The following is a 22,361-nucleotide window of genomic DNA, read 5'->3' on the forward strand; positions in this document are numbered from 1 at the left end:
ATATAGTGTTCTTTTCTAAGGTCTTAGTTATTCTCAGGTATCTGAGATAGAATTGTGGGCTTTCCTTGAAATAAACTAAATCAGCACTGATATATACTGTGAAAATTCCTAGGTTGAACTGTAATCCTTTAATTAAAAAGTCTCTGGGTAAGTGGAAATCTAGGGAGAACTATTGTTCCTAAATGATGTTTGGTGATCAATGCTCCAAAGAATTGGATTAACATTTTTACAGAATATTGTTGTAGTCGGTAACTATATTTCTATTTCCAGGCATTTTTAGATGAATTCACTAAATGGTCAAGAGGAAATCCTGACAAGGACAGGATTCTCATGGCTGGAGATGGCCAAGGTCTGGCAAAGTTGTTCTGCTGAGGAAATTACTTCCCTCTGCTTCGTAGCTCTTCAGTGGTAGCTTACGGCCAACAGAAGGAGACAAAGCTAATTCACACGAGGAACAAATCAGTGATGGAGAGGGTATTACAGCATGTGTTAGAGCATGTTCTGTTGTCTGAGCACACAAAGAATAAATCACAGACACTATGCTACTGCACCCCAGCAAAGTCTAAGCCTAGGGTGGTTGTTGGTCCAGTGAGGCCAAAGAAAAGAGACACCAACTGGGACATAGCTTTACTGGGGAAACTTATGTACAGGGAGTCCGGGAGTGGCTGACGGGATAAAGGCTCTGCTGCTAGGATCTATATGCAGCAAGTTTTCATATCACAGCAACTTACCCTAGCAACTATCAGTGGCCCTTCCCCTCCTTGTGTGGCCAGCATTTCCAAGGAGATCAAGGCCTGACACTTGGACACTCTTCATTATAAGAGGACATTCAGGGTTGGCCAACCCCCGACAACCAGCCCCTGGCTTTGAACACTGAACAACATGCTCCTCTGCACATTCTGCCTGATGGGAACGTAGAGGGAGGACAGGATCTCTACATTTTCAAGATAGTGATTAACAGGGCCATTCAGGGGATGCTTGCACAAACCAGCTATCCAGCATGTACCATAAGGATACGAACCAAATCCCTGGTAATGAGGCCAGGGTTTCTAAGGTATGATAATTAAAGATAATTGAAGATGGAGGAACAAGACAGAGGCCAGGAGTGGGACCAGCGACCGCTCCGTGGCTTCCTTGATCATCCCTGTGTGCCGCTTCACCCGCGGCAAAATCCTCACACCAAGTGGGAGGCCTACCTGGGGCCGCTGCGGGCATAGTACGCTGAGGGGGATGCCCTGGATGTGCTGGCCTGAAGCACTGCTCTTGCCTCCACGTGCTGTTGGCACACATGTATGTGATAAGAGGCCGTGCCCCTGGAGAAGTGAATGTGCTAGAGCCTGCCTTGCCTAGAGTTCATTCCACTGAGGTGTGGGTAGCTGGGAGCAGGACCTGCCCACAGCCTCCTGGGCCTGTGTCCTCCCACTCTGAAGGACTCATCCAGTAAAGGCCTTTGAAGAACCACACACACGCATACATAACTAAAATGCGTACGACACACTAAACTTCACTGATTGCTTTCGTATATTTTTTTAAAGTTTTCTTATGTTTATTTATTTATTTTGAGAGAGAGAGGAGTGGGGAGAGGGGCAGAGAGAGAGAGAGAGATTGAGATCCCAAGCAGGTTCTGCGTTGTCAGCACAGAGCCAGATGTGGGGCTTGATCTCACAAACCGTGAGATCATGACCTGAGCTGAAATCAGGAGTCAAAGGCTTAGCCAACTCAGCCACCCGGTGCCCCTTCATATATATTATTTAATCTACACAATGGCTGCCTGGGCAGGTGGTTCTGTTGCCACTGTGTCATGTTGAAGGGGAGACCTGAAGAGCTTAAGGGATGAGTATAAATGGCGCAGCTAAGTTGTAAAGCCTCAGAGTGTAGAGTGGACGGTGATGTGCCAACACAGTCAAGGTAATTTCCTCCAAGCAGCCTCGATATGGCTACCCCAGGGAGATGTGAGGCAACAGGAAAAGCTCATGTTTGGAGATAGTGAGCTGTTGTGGAACATGAGACAAATGACCTAGCCACTGAGACCATTTCCATTTCTATAAAATGGTAATAAAAGGGGCGCCTGGGTGGCTCAGTCGGTTAGGCGTCCGACTTTGGCTCAGGTCATGATCTCGCGGTCCGTGAGTTCGAGCCCCACGTCGGGCTCTGTGCTGACCGCTCAGAGCCTGGAGCCTGTTTCAGATTCTGTGCCTCCCTCTCTCTGACCCTCCCCCATTCATGCTCTGTCTCTCTCTGTCTCAAAAATAAATAAACGTTTAAAAAAATTTTTTTTAAATGGTAATAAAAGAATCACTGGAGGTACACACTTTCAGTCACGAGATGAATAAATTCTTGAGACCAAATATGTAGCATGGGACTAAGGTTAATAATAATGTTTCATATTCTTTTTAAAAAAAATTTTTTTTAAGTTTATTTATTTTGAGAAACAGAGAGAGCAAGTGAGGGAGGGGCAGATAGGGAGAGAGAGAGAATCCCAAGCAGGCTCTGTGCTGACAGCATGGAGCCTGATGTAGGGCTTGGACTCATGAACAGTGAGATCATGACCTGAGCCAAAATCAAGAGTTGGCCACTTAACAGGACGACCCAGGCGCCCCTAATGTTTCATATTTTTGAAGTTTACTAAGAGAGTAGATGTCAGGGGTTCTCACCTCTCCCGCATGCATGTGCACACATTCACTCACACACACAAAGTGTGAGGCGATGGGTATGTTACCAGCTCAGTTGGATAATCCTCTCACAATGTATGTGAATGTCAAAACGTCACATTGTACACATTAAATACTTACAATTTTTATTTGTCAATCATACTTCAAAAAAGCTGAAAAAAAGTCCCCAAGAGGTGTAGGGATGACACGAGGGAGCATTTTGCCCTCTATCCTTCCTCTTGCCTTTCTTATAATGTTACAGCAACTTTTGCAGATTGGCAGATGGACCAATCAGATGTTTCTGCCTCATCCTATTTAACTCAGAAAATGATACTCCTACTGCTACAAAACATTATTTTCTAATTTCCTCAAAACAAACAAACAAACAAACAAACAAACAACCCAACAGCTTAACAGGCTGGGAGGCATGTTACTGTTTGGGTTTATATAGGAGAAAGAAAGAGGACTGGGAAGAGAATAAGGCCCCATTCTTTTTGTTCTTTCTCCAGCCATTCTTTCATTTGCTTGCTTTCTTTTCAGGAATCTTCAAGACTGTCTCTGACCCTGGGTTCACAGCATATGAAATGAAAATTGGTGCAGTTACTTTCCAGATTGCTATTGGAGATATTACCAAAGAAAAGGCAGATGTGATTGTAAACTCAACAACAAGGACATTTAATCTGAAATCAGGTATTTTATTTAAGCAATGTAGTTGACTGTAACTATTAACATGACTCACGTCTGGGAGGGAAATTGTGGCTAATGTTGCCTCAGTAGATGGAGCATATAGCAGAACATAGGTAAGCCCTGGAATTAGAAAGACCTGGGTTTGAATCCCTACTATGCCTCTTACCATTGTGTGGCCTTGGAAATATCATTTAACCTCTCTGAGCCTCAGTTTCTCTGCCTGTCAGATGTTGATTTCCCACAGGAGGATGAGACAGGGTGTAACCATGTAAAGGTGAAGTGTAACTGACATGTCAGATTTAGTCTCTGTTAGCTCTCGTCCCCACTTTAGCCCCATCAAAATGCCACATTTCTAATTTAATAAGTTTAAGTTCTATTTTTATTTTCCATTTTTAAGAAAGTTTTATTTATTTTTTTAATTTTTTTTAATGTTTATTTCTGAGACAGAGAGAGACAGAGTGCAAACGGGGGTGAGGGTATAGGGAGAGAGGGAGACACAGAATCTGAAACAGGCTTCAGGCTCTGAGCTGTCAGCACAGAGCCCGACGCGGGGCTTGAACTCACAAACTGTGAGATCATGACCTGAGCCAAAGTCAGATGCTTAACCGACTGAGCCACCCAGGTGCCCCTTTTATTTCCCTTTTTATGTAACTCAGTTGGCACTCATATCTCACCTCTTGTAACTCTTCCCTTCTCTATGTCACACTGATCCAGAAATGAAACTCAGCCTTTTCTTGATTTTTCCTGGAATATCTGACCAGCTCCATTGATGTAACACCTCTGAGCATGCCCTCTCCACGTCTATTTGTTTGTAACTTACATACATATAAGCTTATGTTAATATATTTTTAATACAAAGCATTAAATTTGAGATTAAAAGGTAAGATAATACATAAATAGAAATAGAAGTTTAAACATTTCGAAACTGCAAAATATCATGGAACTTACTATGTGGAAGTGAACATGTATAATATCCATCCAATGTATTGGTCATTCAAAATGTAGACATAAAGAACATTCAGTTATGTGAAACATGGTAAATTGAACGTACACATTTGTTCCTGCTTCCTTGGAAAATTCTATTGAAGCAACAGTAAAGGAGGGGCGCCTGGGTGGCTCAGTAGGTTGAACGTCCGACTCTTGATTTTGGCTCAGGTCATGATCTCACAGTTCGTGGGACTGGACCCCATGTTGGGCTCTATGCTGACAGTGAGGAGCCTGCTTGGGACATTCTCTTTCTCTTTTCTCTCTCTCTCTCTCTCTCTCTCTCTCAAAATAAATAAATAAACGTTAAAAAAAAGCATCAGTGAAGGAAATAAAAGGGCATAAACCCACAAGGAAAGGGAGAGTCAGAGGGAGACCAATAATGAACAAGAGACAACAATGTACTTTTAGAATATGAGAAGCAGGGTGGTGAAAGCTTAGCATCAGCAGGAGAGAATGGTAGATCCTAGAGACACAAGAGTTGGAGGCAGCAGGTACCTGGGAAGGCAGAGGACAAGTAAAGAGATGAAAACAGAATTGATGTAATTCTGGGGTGCCTGGGTCGCTCAGTCAGTTGGACGTCTGACTTCAGCTCAGGTCACGATCTCACGGTTTGTGGGTTTGAGCCCCGCATCGGGCTCGGTGCTAACAGCTCAGAACCTGGAGCCTGCTTCCGATTCTGTGTCTCCTTCTCTCTCTGTCCCTCCCCCACTTGTACTCTGTCTCTCTCTGTCTCTCAAAAATAAATAAATGTAAAAAAAAAAAGAAAAAAAAAGAATTGGTGCAATTCTGTATGAGTAGCACTCACATCCTTCATTCTATCCTCCATCCATCCGATGCACCAGTAACTTCCCTTGCTCTTCCTTGGCCAGAGATGGGAGGTTTATTCTCTGGAGAAACAGAACCAGAGAGATTCTGGACTTAGAGCAGGAAGCACAGGTGAGATGAAAGGGGGAGCTGGATAGTATTCAAGTGAAAGTTTCTGTACTGAACCGTGAGTGCCCAGCCCCTGTCCTTGTGGGGCTCCCAGAACAGCACACCGGCTTCTGCCCTCCAAGGCATGAGATCGGCGGAGCCTTCTGGGGAGAAACCGGCTGCCTTTAAGCCTAGTATTTACTGCCTGCTTACCTTACACTAAAGCCTACTAGTCAGCAAGCGTCGTTTACATGGTCCTCCCAAACTCACTCTTAAACATGAATGGACTGGTGAAGATCATCTGACATTTGAAGAACACCTCCATTATTGCAAAGTCAGAGACCCACACATACTAAGAAAAAAGGAATTTTTAAAAAAGAGACAATTCATAATGCACACACAGAATCAAAGAGACACAGTAGATAGATAGAGGATAGAAGATAGATTGTTAAAATGATAAAATAACTGATAATTATTCAATGCTTTCTGTGTGCCAGATTCCAAGCTAAGCATTTTGTATGCATTGCCTCTTTTAATGTTCAAATAACCCTGTGAGGGAAGTACTGTGCTAGCCTCTGTATAATAGGTGAGAGAGTGACTAGTCACATATTAGCTGGTAAATGGTGGAGGCAACTCTACCAGTCTGTCAAAATGCATAGTCTGTGTTTTCAGCCATTCAACTCGGCTGTCATTAGTGGTGACCAAAGTGGTGAAGCCACAACCTTGACTGGAAGATTAACAGGCCTGAAGGCAGCTGCCTACCTGTGAAAAACAAAGCTAAACAAAACAAAAAATTAAAACCAAAAAGCTTATGCAAAATGCTCAGTTTTATTTTAGTTTTGAGATCCATGCTTCCCATTAGCATCAGAACTTTCATTTTTATATTTTTCAATTTTATAAGATAGTAAGGGTAGAATGCAAACAATTTCACATAACCGCAAAACTATCCCTGTACAAATGGAGCCTGTAAAGCTGCAGACACAGGAGACTGTCAGCTGTTGGGCAGCGCCATCATGCTGCAGCTCAGATTGTTTATTGATCAGCTACTGAATGAAGGTTGCTATTGAAAAGGTGGGTTTTTCTGTGGGGGGTATTCATGAATTACGCACCAAGGGGCGAGCTGAATAAAAGTCTAAGGTACAAAAGCTACAGTCTTGTATTGGATTTTAACTAATGCTTTTTACCACTAACATGTCTTATTTAGGGGTGTCAAAAGCAGTTTTGGAAGGTGCCGGACCAGCTGTGGAAAGTGAATGTGCTGTACAAGGTATGGTCACATGTTACTTTTGGCTACAATCTACTGCAAATTAGAGGGCTGAGTACTCTAATAGGACCTACAGGAGGAGTGTTGAGTGCTTTGGAAAAAGGTCGATTCCCTGTGAGAGCAGATACAGGTGGTGTAACTGTGGCCGTGTGGAAGACGTCCTTTCTCCCACCATCTCACCTGTCTCTTCCTGACTATTAAAAAGAACTGGGTCCCAACGGTCCAGGCTCAACCTTTTACTGAGGGCTCCTGGGCATGCCATCTAATCTGTCAGAGCTTTGTTTCTCTCATCTGTAAGATGACTCTACTAAGGAGGGGTATGGTAATGGCTGGCTCACACGTGGTTGTGAGGATCAGGACAATGAGTGTGAAAAGTTACATAAACTGTAAGTGCTGTATAAATTATCTTTCAGTTTTCCCAACCCTGTTCTACTTCCTATAGCGCCACATCTACTTGCTGTGAAGAAATGTGGAGCCTGGGTGGGTCTGAGGTGTTTTCTGACCCCAACCAATTCTCCAATTCTAACACTATGTACCTGTAGAGTTAGCATTGGATCCCTCAGGGTAAAGGGCTCAGTCCCGCAAGACTCCCCCGCTTCAGACACCAGTGCCAGTCCTAGGGGCTACCTGTACTTCTCACTCATCCTCTATAAATTCACGCATTCACAAAACCCCCTTCTCAGGTCTGGCAATACCCTAGAATGACTCATAGAACTCAAGAAAACTCTGTTTTGTTTTTTTTTTTTTTTTTTACATTTACCAGTTTATTATAAAAAATACAACTTAGGAACAGCCAAATGGAAGAGATGCAAAGGGGAAAGTATATGGGAAGGGAGGCAGAGCTTCCCTGCCCTCTCCAGATGCAGCACTCTCCCAGTACCCAGATGTGTTTACCAACCCGGAAATTCCCCAATCCTGTTTTTTCAGCAGTTTTTATGGAGGTTTCGTTATGTGGTTACAATTAATTAAATCATTGTGTTTTTGATGGAGGTCTGCAGAGGTCAGAGGGTGGGACTCTGACCATGGCTTGGTCTTTCTGAAGACCAGCCCCCATTCTGAAGCTATCTAGCCTCACAACCCTCAAGAGTCATCTCATTTGCTTACAAAAGACTTATTACTCAGGAGATTCCAAAGTGTTTGAGGAACTCTGAGCCAAGAACCATGAACAAAGATCAAATATTTGTATTTTGTTATACCACAGTGGGGAACCTGTAAGAGTGATGCTAAACTATTTATCCTTCAAAGTCAGGACTCATGTCTTGCCAAGGAGACTATCAGCTACGAGTGTGATTTTAAAAAGTCACAAGGTCTCATGTTTGACAAACAGTCCCACAACTGACTTGCTTTTGTGCCTCAAAGTTCTATCTTGATAGCTCTCCTCTGATTAAGACGTTTTCTCTGGAATGAATGTATTCCTGGAGAGGGGTTAGAGGAAGGGAATACTGACCACTAACATGAGGATGTTAGCAGGAATTTGTGGGTTGGAAAAGCTAGCTGTACCTTGGAAGGCAGAAGCAGAGAATGAAGCAGGGTATCGAACAAGCTGGAAACCGAGGCTGCCTGGGATGGGATAGCCATTGGGACACCCGAGGGGCAGCAGGGAGTGCCTGGGCAGGGTGGGGTGGGCCCACTCTCCTCCTCCTGTATTTGCCAGAGGCCCACCTTCCTCAGGTACTTACTCAGTGCCTTAAAACAAGCTCTGGTGATTTCCATGTGTTCAAGAGCTTTCAGGGTCGAGAGAGAGGGAGGAGTTTTCATCCATTCACACCTCCACACCAATGAATACATTGCTTTTGTCTCCTAGAAAAATTGATCTAGCTAAATGAGCACATAAATTGCTCTTCTGGACAGCAGCTTGGGGGTTAAGAGCTCTGGACACTGACTGCTTAGGTTCAAATCCCAGGCAACCTTTGCTAGGGACCTTACTTCTCTGAGCCTCTGTTTAATCTGTGAAATGGAGAAAACAGTACCTACCTGATAGCCTTGTTTTGAGGACTGAGTGGATTAATGCAGGTACAGTGCTTTTGAAAAGCACCCCAAATATCAACAATATAGTTGTTGAGTAAAAGAATCCTGCACACCAGTCAGAATGGCTAAAGTTAACAACTCAGGCAACAACAGATGTTGGCGAGAATGCAGAGAAAGGGGAACTCTTTTGCGCTGCTGGTGGGAATACAAACTAGTGCAGCCACTCTGGAAACCAGTATGGAGGTTTCTCAAGAAATTAAAACTAGAACTACCCTACGACCCAGCAATTGCACTACTAAGTATTTATCCAAAGGAGACAGGTGTGCTGTTTTGAAGGGACACATGCACTTCAATATTTATAGCAGTGCTATCAACAATAGCCAAAGTATGGAAAGAGCCCAAATGTCCATCAATGGATGAATGGATAAAGAAGATGTGGTGTGTATATATATAAAATGGAGTATTACTCAGCAATCAGAAAAAAAAAGAAATATTGCCATTTGCAACAATGTGGATGGAACTGGAGGTTATTATGTTAAGCGAAATTAGTCAGAAAAACACAAGTTTCATATGACTTCACACATATGAGGAATTTGAGATACTAAACAGATGAACATAAGGGAAGGGAAGCAAAAATAATATAAAACAGGGCTGGGGACAAAACATAAAAGACTCTTAAATACAGAGAACAAACTGAGGGTTGCTGGAGGGGTTGTGGGTGGGGGATGGGCTAAATGGGTAAGGGGCATTAGGGAAGACACTTGTTGGGATGAGCACTGGGCGTTATACACAGGGGATGAATCACTGGAATCTACGGGAAATCATTATTGCACTGTATGTTAACTAACTTGGATGTAAATTTAAAACTAAAAATAAATTAAAAAAAAAATAATAAGGGCGGGGGGAGAATCCTGATTGTAAAGAAAATGAGCCTGTCACAGTCCCAGTGAGGGAAACTAGCTGGATGGAGGGAGGCTGGACTTGGTCAGGAATCGTCACGGCTTTTCTGAGTTCAGCTGTTTTCATTTCTCAGTGGTCATCGTGTTGCTTCCTGTAAGTAATGTGCTATGTGTTTCCTTCTTTCTTTTGTTCCAGCTGTACAGCCTCACAGAGATTTTATAATTACACAAGGTGGATACTTAATGTGCAAGATAATAATTCATGTTCTTGGGGAAAATGATGTCAGAAAAACGGTTTCCACTGTTCTGGAAGAGTGTGAGCAGAGGAAGTACACTTCTGTTTCCTTTCCAGCCATCGGAACAGGTTTGCAGCCTCTCATCACTCAGAGATTCTGAATAATCCAGATTCCTTTAGACTTAGGCTCACTGTTCATGAGCTCCATGCTGAGTCCAGGCAGTGATAATGATATTAAACCAGAGTAGGCAAACTTTCAGACCCTGAGGGCCATCTATGGGGCCTATGCCTCTCTCATACATCTTTGTCCTTAATTGTATGTTCCCTAAGTATCTTTCCATGTTTGGTCCTTAACTTCATGGTTTTCTTATTGTTCATTTTTTTTTCCTTTGGGGGATTTATTTGTTCTTATTATATCAGTTGCCTTTTCTGCACTGACTCTCAGATCAGCATTTCTCCTTCTCCCAGACCTCCTCTGGGAGATTTCTGTTACCGGAAACTTTATATCAGAATCCAGATTCAACATCATCATCATCCCTTGCAAACAGCCACTTTTCTTGAGTTGCATCATTTCCTGGTTTCCTCCTGCAGGGGTGCCATGATGCCCCCAGCTGTTCTGTACCCTGCTTCTTTGTGCCCCCAGACCGCACAGTCAGCACATTCTACTAAATCTTCCAGGGGTTGTTCTGTTTCAGCCTTCCTGTTTATTTCCAAAGCCTTAATACCTCCCCCATTGGGTTTACAGCAGCATCTCTCACTGGCTCCTCATTGGCACATTCACTAGATTGCAATGCTCTTTCCCAGGCCCACTGCAAATTCCTAGGGATAAAATCAGTGAATAGGATGCAGTCGCCATCCTTTAAGCAACAAGTTCAGGTCTGTCCTGCTCACAGTTTTGAGGAACACTTTCCTCCCCCATCTCTATCATAGCATACAGTAATTTCTTCTCAGTTGAAGGTGATGCTAATGACCCACCCATGATTCATTCATGCCCAATTACACAGGTTACTTATTTAAAAAATTTTTAACATTTATTTATTTTTGAGAGAGAGAGAGAGAGGCAGAGAGCAAGGGAGACACAGAATCCTAGGCAGGCTCCAGGCTCTGAGCTGTCAGCACAGAGTCTGACGTGGGGCTTGGACTCATGGACTGTGAGATCATGACCTGAGCTGAAGTCGGAAGCTTAACTGACCCAGCCACCCAGGTGCCCCTACACAGGCTTTTTAAAATGGACTGAGAGGGCCCTAATAAAGCCATCACATGGCTATATGATTTAGTAAAGCTTCAGAAGTAAGGCATTTTAACCACTATGGGTTAGGATCACTGTTTCTTCCCACTTTGACTCCTCAGACTTTTCCTGGCACTGGGCATTGGAGAGGCTGCAAGCATTTTTGGAATATAGTTAAGGAAAGTTGACTTGAGAATATGATTTTCAACATTTTAAAATTTATACTTTATTGGGATTTCTTTTTTTTTAGTCTAAATATTCACTTATATGCATAATTTTATATTTTTATTTTGTTTTATTTTCCAAGATGTATAAGTTTCAAATCGTACAAAACCTGGACCCACCCCTGACTCCTAGTTTTCCCATCTTGCAGATAAGAACTTAAAGTATTAAAGCACAAAGTCATATAGCTAGTGAGCAGTGTAACTAGGTTCAAATCCAGGAAATCTGGTCTTTACGTTGCAACCATTACATTTTTTTTATGTTATGTGGGTTTTGTTACCATTTTGCTCTTCATTACTATATTCTTAGCTGCCACGTCCTTATGTCTCTTAGCTATTACCTTCTATTATCATCTCAATTTTACAGATGAGCAAAGTGAAGTTTGGAGGTGTTGTGGGCTGAGTTATGTTCCCCTGGCCAAATTCATATGTTGAAGCCCTAACCTCTGTACCTCAGAATCTGACTGTATTTGGAGATAGGGTCTTTCAAGAGGTAATTAAGTTAAAGTGAGGTCATCAAGGTTCTCCTTCATCCAATACGACTCGTGTCCTTGTTAGGAGATTAGAGCACCCATAGGTACAGAGGGAAGACCACGTGAAGACATAGGGAGAAGACCACCATCTACAAGCCTCAGAGAGAAGCCTCAGAAGAAACCAATCTTTCCAGCACCTTGATATCAGACTTCTAGCCTCCAGAATTGTGAGAAAATAAATTTCTGTTGCTTAAGCCACCAGTCATGGCAATTTGTTATGGCATCCGTAGCAAACTAATGTAAGAGGGATCAAATGACTTCCACAAGATCACACAGCTAATCAGTGGAGAACCAGGGCATAAAGCCAGACCTTCTGCACCCAAATCACCTGTTCCTTTCTCTGTGCTTCCAAAGCCCTTTAGTCAGAGACCACCAGGAGCACGCACTGTAAAGAACCACACAGCATCTCACCAAGGGGTTGTTAAGGAATCATTGAGGGATGTGAGCTTGTGTTGGGTGACTTTCTGGCAGTCTAGGGTAAGTGGGGTTTTGCTCTGGATTGGATACTTGAAGGAAGCAGACATAGTTCTATGACTGGGTGTCTTACCTGGAACAGGAGAAAGTGTGGCTGAAGCCATGATTATAAATGAGGCAGCACTTGCTCCTATTAGTCAAGATGGAGAGTGTTTGGCCATTTTTGTGATTTGGCTGGTGTTCGTGTTTTTATCTGTGGTCAGACATGATTATCCAGCGGTGGTTTTTGACTTGACTCATCACAGCCACAGAGTGGTTACATTTGATGCTGTTCTATGAAGTTGTTTGAGTTCAGCCAGAGAACGCCAACACCCAGCTATGAGCGCCAGATCTGTTCTGGCTGTTAGGGGCTGCGTTCTTTCTTGGCACCAAAAACTGCATCTGCCAAATATTATCACTTGACTAACACCAGCTAAAGCTTCTTTTTGTCATCTAAAAATTTTTTCTTTTTCAGGCAACGCCAGAAAAAACCCAGTCATAGTTGCTGATGACATGATCAGTGCTGTTGTAGACTTCGCCTGGAAACATTCCACCCCATCATTAAAAAAAGTTAAAGTTGTCATCTTTCTGTCTGAACTGCTAAATGTATTCTATGACAACATGAAAAAGAGAGAAAATTCTGCATCACCCGTCTTTCAGTCCACATTCTTCGAGACTGCATGTAAGATGTTCTTCTTTAAAAAGATCATGTGGTTCTCTCTCATATCACTTAGCAAATGTTTAGATATTGATGCTCAGTGTTTTATCAGTTTTAGGATTTTACAGACAGCCTCCTATAATATGTGGGGAAAGTGCACGAACTATGGAACGCAGCCTCCTGTCAGCTGATTATTCTTCTGTGGGGCAAAATTACTCCTGGGGAAACAGGAATAGCAAAGGAACAGGAAGAGGATAGAAGTGAGAAAGCAGGAAGAGGAGGATAGGCTTTGAAAATCCTAGCTAGTTGTCTCATTATATACTTATTGATTAGTGTTAACTCTCAGTGTCCCTTGTAGCTGTGAACAAGTGGACCAATACTGGTTTATTGATTATCCACCACCAGACAAGTTAGCCTGAGAATAGAAGCAGATGCAAGAAGAGAGTGGTCAGGGTCATTTGGTTGTGCTACTTCATGAGCAGGCAGATTCCCAGCTGCTTCTCTGTAAGGTATGTGTGTATGCATTATGCTTAAGTATCTGTGTTGACCTGCCCCTCTGTCCCCCATTTTGTGGCTTCTGTACTGCCTAGAAAAACAGCCTCCTCTTGCGATCACTGTTTTTGTTTATTTGGAGCACTCACTCAAAGAGCACTGTGAGTTTCACTAGTGATGAAATGTACCTGTCATCAGGAGCCTCCCTAAACTGGAAATTGTTTTCTGACACGACCAGTAGGAATTTCAGTGCTCTCTACACCTATTTTCTTTTTTTTTTAATTTTTAAATGTTTATTTATTTTTGAGAGAGAGACAGAGCACTAGTGGGGGAGGGGCAGAGACAGAGAGGGAGACACAGAATCTGAAACAGGCTCCAGGCTCTGAGCTGTCAGCACAGATCCCAATGCGGGGCTCCAACTTGGGAACTGGAAACGGTGAGATCATGACTTGAGCCAAAGTCGGACACTTAACCGACTGAGCCGCCCAGGCACCCCTACACCTATTTTCTGACAACTGTTTTTCTCAATGTGCCTCCACATACAGCATATGTAAGAGTTACACACACACACACACACACACACACATGCACTAAATAGAAATGAAAATAATAGTTGGATCTGTTAATACTCTTGTAATAGCAAATAATAGAAAATCCAATTTAAACTGGCTTATGCAAAAAAATGGAATGAATTGACTCACATGACTATAAAGTTGACTCATACCTGGCTTCAGGTCCAGTTTGATCCTGGTGCTCATATTATATAATCTAGACCCTGACTTTCTTCATCTCTCTCTCTCTCTTGTCAGCTGTGTTGTCTTTAGGCTTAGGTTTCACATGGTGAAAGATGGCTGCTAGCAGCTTCAGGCTCATATCCCTATATGGTCAGGTCCAATAGGAAAGAGTATATCCTGTGGCAATATATACTTATCATCAGGAACATGATGCCTGGGAACAGAGGTGTTCACATATAGCTGAAATTCTGATTGAATCAACTTAGGTAATGATTGCAGCGAGGGAACTGGAATTACACTAATTAGCAATACAGAGTCTATATGCTCTATACTTGAACTGAAAGGGATCACTCTCCGAAGCAATGGGGAAGGGTTGTTCACCAAAAGAAATTCAGGATGCTTTTATCAGAAGAAGGGGAAAAGGCTGCTGGATAGTTAAAAATTATAATACCTACTAGAGTATCTAGGGATATATAAATTAACATGCCCCCCACTTTGGTCTTTGTAGAGGAAAATTTGTATTTAAATACAAGAGCAATAAGTCATTATCAGTAAAGTAAAAAATCAAGTGAAACTGGTTCATCCATTCCCTGCTTACACCGAGATTTTAAATTGACTTATGAAATTTACAAAATAGACACGAAAGTTAAAGGGACAAGCAAACAAAAGCTAACTAAAATGAGTAGACCAGTGACCCTATGGCACTTGGAGCAAAAACAAACAACAAAACTGCCTTACATAATCTTCGTTGTTAGATGAAAGTAATAATGCAGATAAAATGTCAGATAAAAGGAAGTTTGTTGGCAGACACCCAAACTTGAATTTTAATAAGAATTTATCATGTGGACTTCTTTAAAAAAGAATTTACAGAGGACAACTTTGAGTTGCATTTGAGCCTATGGTCCACAATTGCTTTTCCAATGCACATTAAAGCTTTGATTGATTCAGAGAGCTTTTACTGAGCACCAGCTGAATATCAGACACTAGAGACATGGACTTGAGAGTCGTGTAAGTAGGTGGGAGTTGAAGCCATTGAGTGTGGACTGGATTATCCATGGAGACTGTGAAGGTGGAGAGAGTAAAGGCTGAAAGCAGAGCCAGGATTCTTGGTGTATAATTCCACCTCCACCTGTGGAGAGGAAACTGAGGCAGGGTGCACAAGGAGAGGTGCAGGGGGGCATTTATCCCAAACATCAGGAATGGGAAAGTAGAGTGACATTTATTTTTTAAAAGAGATTTATAGGAAAAGCACTTGGGAAAGTGACTGGTGCATGGTAAACACTTAAAGAAAAAGAGCCATCGTGTTATTTCCCATGAAGCACTGGGCTGCAAGTCAATAGAACACAATTCTGTTCCTTCTTTGGATGGAGGCCTTCCATGTAACAATGGATGTGTGAATATTCAGCCTTCCTGGGACTAGGTTTTCTCATCTCTAAATTGTCCAACCACAGTCATCTTTTGTCCACAGAGTAAGGTAGCACGGTTTGGTGTGGTTTAAGTGTGTGACTTAAGCTGTAGCTCTCCATAAGCTTTACTCCCCTTTAATATACCTCTGGGATGTAGGAAAGATCAAGATTAATTGTTTTTTTGAGAATAATAACCATGTTAATAAAGGACTTGGCATTTCCTAAAAGTGCTTTCACACCCTTCATTATGTTTTAAATTTGAAACAATCCCACGAGGTGATAGAGCAGATTGTGTCAGTTCCATTTTGCAAAAGAGAGCATGAAAATTCACTCAGAAGTGGTATTACTTGTTCCATGTCTTATGGCTGGTCACAGGTTGAGGCTGATCAGGTCTTCTGATTCCAAGCACTGGTATTTTCTGCTCTGCAAACTCATGACATGAAAGAAGAGAGAGCCCAAAGAAAAACTTTATTTACTTCCCAGGCTTGCTTGCTGTATTCAGAAAAAAGAATGTAGCAGGTCCAAGAGGACTCTAAGACCTAGGACTAGACATGATGAGGCCAAAAGATCTGGAGGGAGTGGACAGTGGGAGAAAGGAAAGAATTTTATTTGCAGAAACAACACACTCTGTTGCTTAAGTAGTTAAAGCAGAATTTGAAAAGAGCTTCTAGATTAGGGTTTGATGTTTCCTTTTGTCATCAGAATTTCATTCCCTGGATGGACTCGCTAAACAGGAAGTGAGTTCCTGGATTATTATATCTTTCACTAACAATGAGCAAATTCTGGCTTTGTTTGTAAGGAGAAATCCTTTGGCCTTTATCTGTGGTATTGTGCCATTTTCTGGCATTTTATTCTCTACTACAGTCTGTCCATATTTCTATTCATCAAGCCATCTCAGCAACTTGGTGTGTAGCCTCAATGTGTTAGAAGTTTCCGGAAGCCATTGGAAAGCAAAGGAAAATTTTGAGCATCATCATCTCATATGAAAGCTTTCACTTAGAATTTCCACTATTTTCTTTATATAGTGCTTTCTCTATTTCGTGTAGAAGATAGGGTACAAAACAATGTGTTTTAAATAACTTTGGCAAGGTACATGTTTCAAAATAATAAAGGACCACGCTAAATAAACTGATAAATATGAAGACATCAATAAATCGGGTTTCATGTTTATAATCAATTTCTTATGGAATTAATTGCACAGCGCTGTCTAGGAAAATTATAATTTCAAGCTATAGTGAACCTAAGTTTACCTAAATATTTTAGCTAGGCATTAATATATGTCATGTTAGCGTCAGAACCATTCATTTCATCTGTGTTTGACAAATTGAGGATGATAAAAGAAGCAACTATGAAATGTGTAGCTTTTTGTTTTGTTTTGTTTTTTCTCAAAGACCAGGATTAGATGAATGAGAAAAAAGAGCATAGGAAGTGCCCTGATTTTCAATGGTCCCTGGAAATGGATATCGTGTTTTCACCAAATGTTAACTTTCCAGATAATATTCCTGAACACTGGACTGACATGAATCAGCAGCTGTCCTGTGTGATCGAACTACAACCCGGACAGTCAGAATATGACACCGTAAAGGACAAGTTCTCTGAGACTTGTCTTTCCTACAAAATAGAGAAGGTAATATTGTGCCTAAAAAATTACTTCCTTCAAATATTGAAGAACTAACATCAAAGATATCTTTTTAAAATAACACTCTTCCTTCCTTTATGCCTTACTAGATTTATTTTAATTTGACTCACTCAAGCTCCTAGACTTCAAATCTCATGGTTCCTTCCTTAGCAGTAATGAAGAAGATTCCCAAAAGCGACATATATATGTTTGGATCCTTTCACTTAACAATTTACAAACAAACTCACTCAAACTGATTGAACAAGAAGAAATGTATTTGAAATTAATGGAAAGTCCAGAAGTAGGATGGTCTTTGGAACAGTTGAATCCAGTGACTCAGTGATGTCTTGGATCCAGTTTCTCTGGCTTTGTCACCTTCATCCAAAGGCTGGACTCCCTTCATAATTGTGGGATGGCTGCTGGTGGCAATCAGGGGGTCTCTATGTCCTCCATTCACATACCACAGAAGGGATACAGCCACTGGATAAGAGTCCCAGGCTTTGTGTTGAATGTACCACTACAGCTAGTCTGTGTTGGGAGAGTGCTATGTGCTGACTGGCTTATACCTGGGCTATCAGATGCCATCATTGTGTGATCCCATCATGAGATTATCCAGATTGGTTAAACCCAATTAGGCTGCACCTGGGAGCTGTAAGTGAGGCCATCTCCACCCAACCAGGAGTTGCTGTACAACGGGAATGAAGTGGAATGGATGTTCAGATTCTCACAACATCCACTATGCTGCATAAAAATTTTAGCCGGTACAGGAATTTATTAGGTCATTATCATACCATGTATGTCAGAGCAGGGTATGGAAATTGATATTTCCATCCTAGTCATTTAAAAATCTAGCTGCTACTTCCATACAACAGCGTACTTAACCATACTATAGCACTTAAGAAATTGTGCTTTCATAAGCTTTCACATGCCTGACTGCTCCATTAGACAGTGGGCTTCTTAAGGTAGGAGTTGCATTCCTCGTACATCGCACAGTAGCTAGCATATTGTAGGACACAGTACCTACTAAATGAACTTAATTCCTGAGAAAGAAAGAGAATCAAAAGAGGGAGACTCTTGCAGAAAGGAGAGAATTTAAAGGAAGAGATGCTTCATTGATGTTAAAAGATGTTGAGAGTACAAGAACCTCGTTCAATTGTGTTTACCCAATATCTTCAACTTTCTTGGCTCTTATCCTTCTATCATATCCATTTTGAAACACCTCAGCTTTGGATTAATTCCATAGCCTACTTTCTCTCTTGCTGCCCCTGGATAAAATCATTATTAATTCATGGTCCCCAACCTCTGCAGCACTGTCCGGGTGCCTGAAATTTTTATTGCTTCCTCCAGTCAACTCCCTCACGCATTCTCCATTGCAAAATTTCAACACTCTCCTTGGGGTCTTCATCTGTCTCAAAAAAAACTTTCCCTCCTGCTTTTATTACTTGGCTTCTCCTCAACATCTGCTACAGGTTACCACTCCATTCTTCTTATTTATGTATTTGTTTTTAATTATTTACTGAAATTGAGGAATAACTGAAATATATTAGTTTCAAGTATATAACATGATTTGATATTTGTATATATTGCAAAATGATTACTACAATAAGTCTAGTTACCATCCATCATTATACATAGTTATGAAAATTTTTTTTTCTTGTGATGAGGACTTTTCAGATCTACTCTCTTAGCAACTTTCAAATATGCAATTCAGTATTATTAACATAGACACCATTCTGAGCATTTCATCCCCATACTTATTTCTTTTATAACTAGAAATTTGTAAATTTTGGCCCTCTTCACTCATGTTGTCTACCCCCCCAGCCCCTGCCTCTGACAACCATCAGACTATTTTCTGTATCTGTGAGCTTTGGTTTGTTTTTTGTGGGTTTTGTTTGTTTTAGATTCCACATGTAAGTGAAACCATATGGTATTTGTCTTTCTCTGTCTGACTTATTTCACCTAGCATAATGCCCTCAAGGTCTATGGCAAGATTTCATGCTTTTTAATGGCTGAATAGTATTCCTATTCCTATAGTATGAATTCCTATAGTATGAATTCCTATAGTATGAATATAGGAATCCTATATTCCTATAGTATGAATATATATATATATAGTATATTCCTATATATAGAATATACATATATAATGGAATTATATATATAATAGAATTATATACATATATATAATTGAATTATATATATATAATGGAATGCTATTATGAAAAAAAATACATATATATATATATATATATATATATATATATATATATCACATCTTCATTATCCATTCATCTATCAATGGACACTTAGGTTGATCCCATATCTTGACTGTTGTGAATAATGCTGAAGTGAACATGGGGGTGCACTCGATTCTTCTTGAGCTCTCTTCTTCTTTTGTTTCTAGAACATCATTCTTTCAGATTTCCTCCTCTCTCCCTAGACCTAGATTATCTGGATCCTTTTCTTATGCTTTCATACTCCATGTGTATTCTCCTAACCCATCCCTTATCACTCTGGGAGGTAGTGATTTTTTTTTCTTGTGTTTTTCCCCCACTAGACTGAGGGCAGAGATCCAACACAGTGCTTGATCCATAGTAGATGTTCAATAGATGATTACTGAATGTATGTTAATAAGTTCATTTTCTAGAAGGAAATAGAACTGTAGGGAATGATATTTTTAAAAAATTTTCAAGAAAGACAAAATTTCAAGGAGGGGATGATTTATGGTTTGAAATGTTATTGAAGGTCTAGAAAGAAATAGTCATTAGATTAGGCAGTTATGAGGTAATTTGTGACCATAATCAGAGCAATACAAGAAAACTGTTACTGGAAGAAGCCAATGGAATGGGTTTAGAGATCAGAGGGAGTTAAGGAAATCATTACTTGACAAATTTTTGAGTAGGAATTTGAATGTTAGTAAATCTCCAGGAATTCCAGGTAAACATTTTTATGTAAGTTATAAGTTCTGTTATATAAAGTAGATAATAATCAGCACTATTACAAAGTATAGGTACTCTTAACCTAGCCTTTTTCTAAAGGTGGAAAGCTACCTATTCTCTGAATTTGCTGTTTATTTGCATTTTATTTTTCTTTTCCTTCTCATTTCCTTCCTCCAGTCCTCCTGCTTCTCTTCTTCTCCAAATTGCTTTTTAAAAAATCTACAACAAACACAATATACTGAGCTCTAAAGTCATTTTCAAAATGTTTTGCTTTTTTGTCATTTGCAGATAGAGAGGATACAGAATATATGGCTCTGGAAGAGCTACCAGATAAAGAAAAAGCATATGGACATCAAGAATGGCCATACAGATAATGAGAGAGTCCTATATCATGGGACAGCTGCAGACTCAGTGCCATATGTCAATCAGCATGGCTTTAATCGCAGTTATGCTGGGAAGAATGGTAAGGGAGTGAGTAATCTGGCCAACCAGAGTGAGGTGAATGATAGTTCTAGCGTTGACTATTCACACCCAAGCAGTGTAGAATCATGTATGGCAGCCATATTGTCATTGTCAGGATAAGGCTCATTGTGTGTCACCAGAAAGGAGGATGGCAACCTTCTGAGGATAGATGGAGTAAATTTTAGAAATGATGAAACGTGGTTTTGGTGGGCAAGAACTACATTAAAAAATTTTTGTGTCAGGTTTGGGCATGGTTCTACATACTGTGATAATTTTATGTTCTTAGAAAGGCTTTTGTGTTTCTCTTTACAGCTGCAGCCTATGGAAAGGGAACTTATTTTGCTATTGATGCCAGTTATTCTGCTAATGATAAGTACTCCAGACCAGACAGCAATGGGAGAAAGCATATTTATGTTGTGCGAGTACTTACAGGAGTCTACACACTTGGATATGCAGGATTAGTTACCCCTCCATCAAAGAACCCTCACAATCCCACAGATCTGTTTGACTCTGTCACAGACAATGTACAACATCCAAGCCTATTTGTGGTGTTCTCTGATAATCAGGCTTACCCAGAATATCTCATAACTTTTAGGTGTTGAAAAATAGGGGTTGTTTTTTTTTTAATCTCAAAGAGATGATTTAGTCGTCTATTCATAAAAACAATTTATAGGGGTTTTGTCTTTGCCTTTGGCCTGTTTTTATAGATAAAAATCTGTCAGGTGCTAAAATGCTGAAAACAGCCTTTTAAAAATGCTCTATTGAAATTTGTAGCATACCTCTCTTCAGAGCACATTGATGGGTGGAAGCTAAGAAACGTAGATGACACAATTATAGCTACAGCTATTTACAGACAGCAAGTCTGTAGGAAAACAAAGAGCACATTACTTTTTTTCTAGCAGAGAAGACATAAGATGAATCACTTTAAAACCAAGCTGTTGTCCTTACAGAACATGTTAAGACATCAAACTGTGTTGAGCCCAACTGTACTATTAAATGAATAGGCTGCTGTTGTGCATCTGTAATAACTGTGAATTTTGCCTCCTTAAGAATACTTATTAGCAATAGCTCAGCTTTTAATGACAGAATCAAAGAGTATTACCTCAAATCTGTTGTGGAACAAATCAGGCAAAAATGTGTTGTACCAGTATCTAATGCTACATAACAAATTACTATAAAATTTAGTGGCTTTTTGGGTAAGGAATTCAGGCATGGCTTAGCTGGGTCATTCTAACTTAGGGTCTCTTGACTCAGGAAGTTGAGTCAAGATGTTGGCAGGGGATGCAGTCATCTGAAGGCTTGACTGGGGCTGGAAGATCTTCTTCTATGGTGAATCACTCAAATAGCTAGACAGCTTTTGCTGGTTGTTGGCAGGAGTCCTCTCCTCTCTAGACTGCTTGCAGCTGGCTTACTCTACAGTCAGCAATTCAGGAGAGAGAAAAGAAGAAGCCATGATATCTTTTATGATCTAGCCTCTGAAGTCATACTCCATGTTTTCTATAGTAACCTATTGGTTACATAGATCAGCTCATTCAGTGTAAGAGGCAATTACCCAAGGGTATGGATCCCAGTAGGGATCACTGGGGACCATCTTAGAGGCTGTATAAATGAGTGAATGACTAATACTTTGATAAAATGTTAGCAGTGAAAAGGACTCTAGAGGCCATCTAGGACCACTGTCCTCTCATCTTTCTCTCTCACCTTCTCCTACTCCCAGGGCCAAAAGTCCTTCAGCCTCTGCTTGACTGCTTCTAACACTCCACATCTTAAGGATATTCCATTTGAGACAGTTCTTTTTTTTTTTTTTTTTTTAATTTTTTTTCAACGTTTTTTATTTATTTTTGGGACAGAGAGAGACAGAGCATGAACGGGGGAGGGGTAGAGAGAGAGGGAGACACAGAATCGGAAACAGGCTCCAGGCTCCGAGCCATCAGCCCAGAGCCTGACGCGGGGCTCGAACTCACGGACCGCGAGATCGTGACCTGGCTGAAGTCGGACGCTTAACCGACTGCGC

The 22,361-nt window shown here is 40.9% G+C and overlaps 1 protein-coding gene across 1 annotated transcript; it reads left to right on the top strand.

Moving 5' to 3' along the window:
• Positions 1–184: 184 nt before the first annotated feature.
• On the top strand, positions 185–22,142 carry PARP15 (poly(ADP-ribose) polymerase family member 15). Its single transcript, XM_060639788.3, is given in 9 exon segments — positions 185–253; positions 256–349; positions 3,192–3,341; positions 6,442–6,504; positions 9,565–9,732; positions 12,514–12,720; positions 16,822–16,955; positions 20,174–20,348; positions 20,660–22,142. Coding segments are annotated over 9 exon segments (1,335 nt in total). The 5' UTR covers positions 185–199; the 3' UTR covers positions 20,950–22,142.
• The last annotated feature ends 219 nt before the right edge of the window (positions 22,143–22,361 follow it).

Source organism: Panthera onca, chromosome C2 (assembly GCF_046562875.1).
Source record: "Panthera onca isolate mPanOnc1 chromosome C2, mPanOnc1 haplotype 2, whole genome shotgun sequence".
Taxonomy (NCBI): domain Eukaryota; kingdom Metazoa; phylum Chordata; class Mammalia; order Carnivora; family Felidae; genus Panthera; species Panthera onca.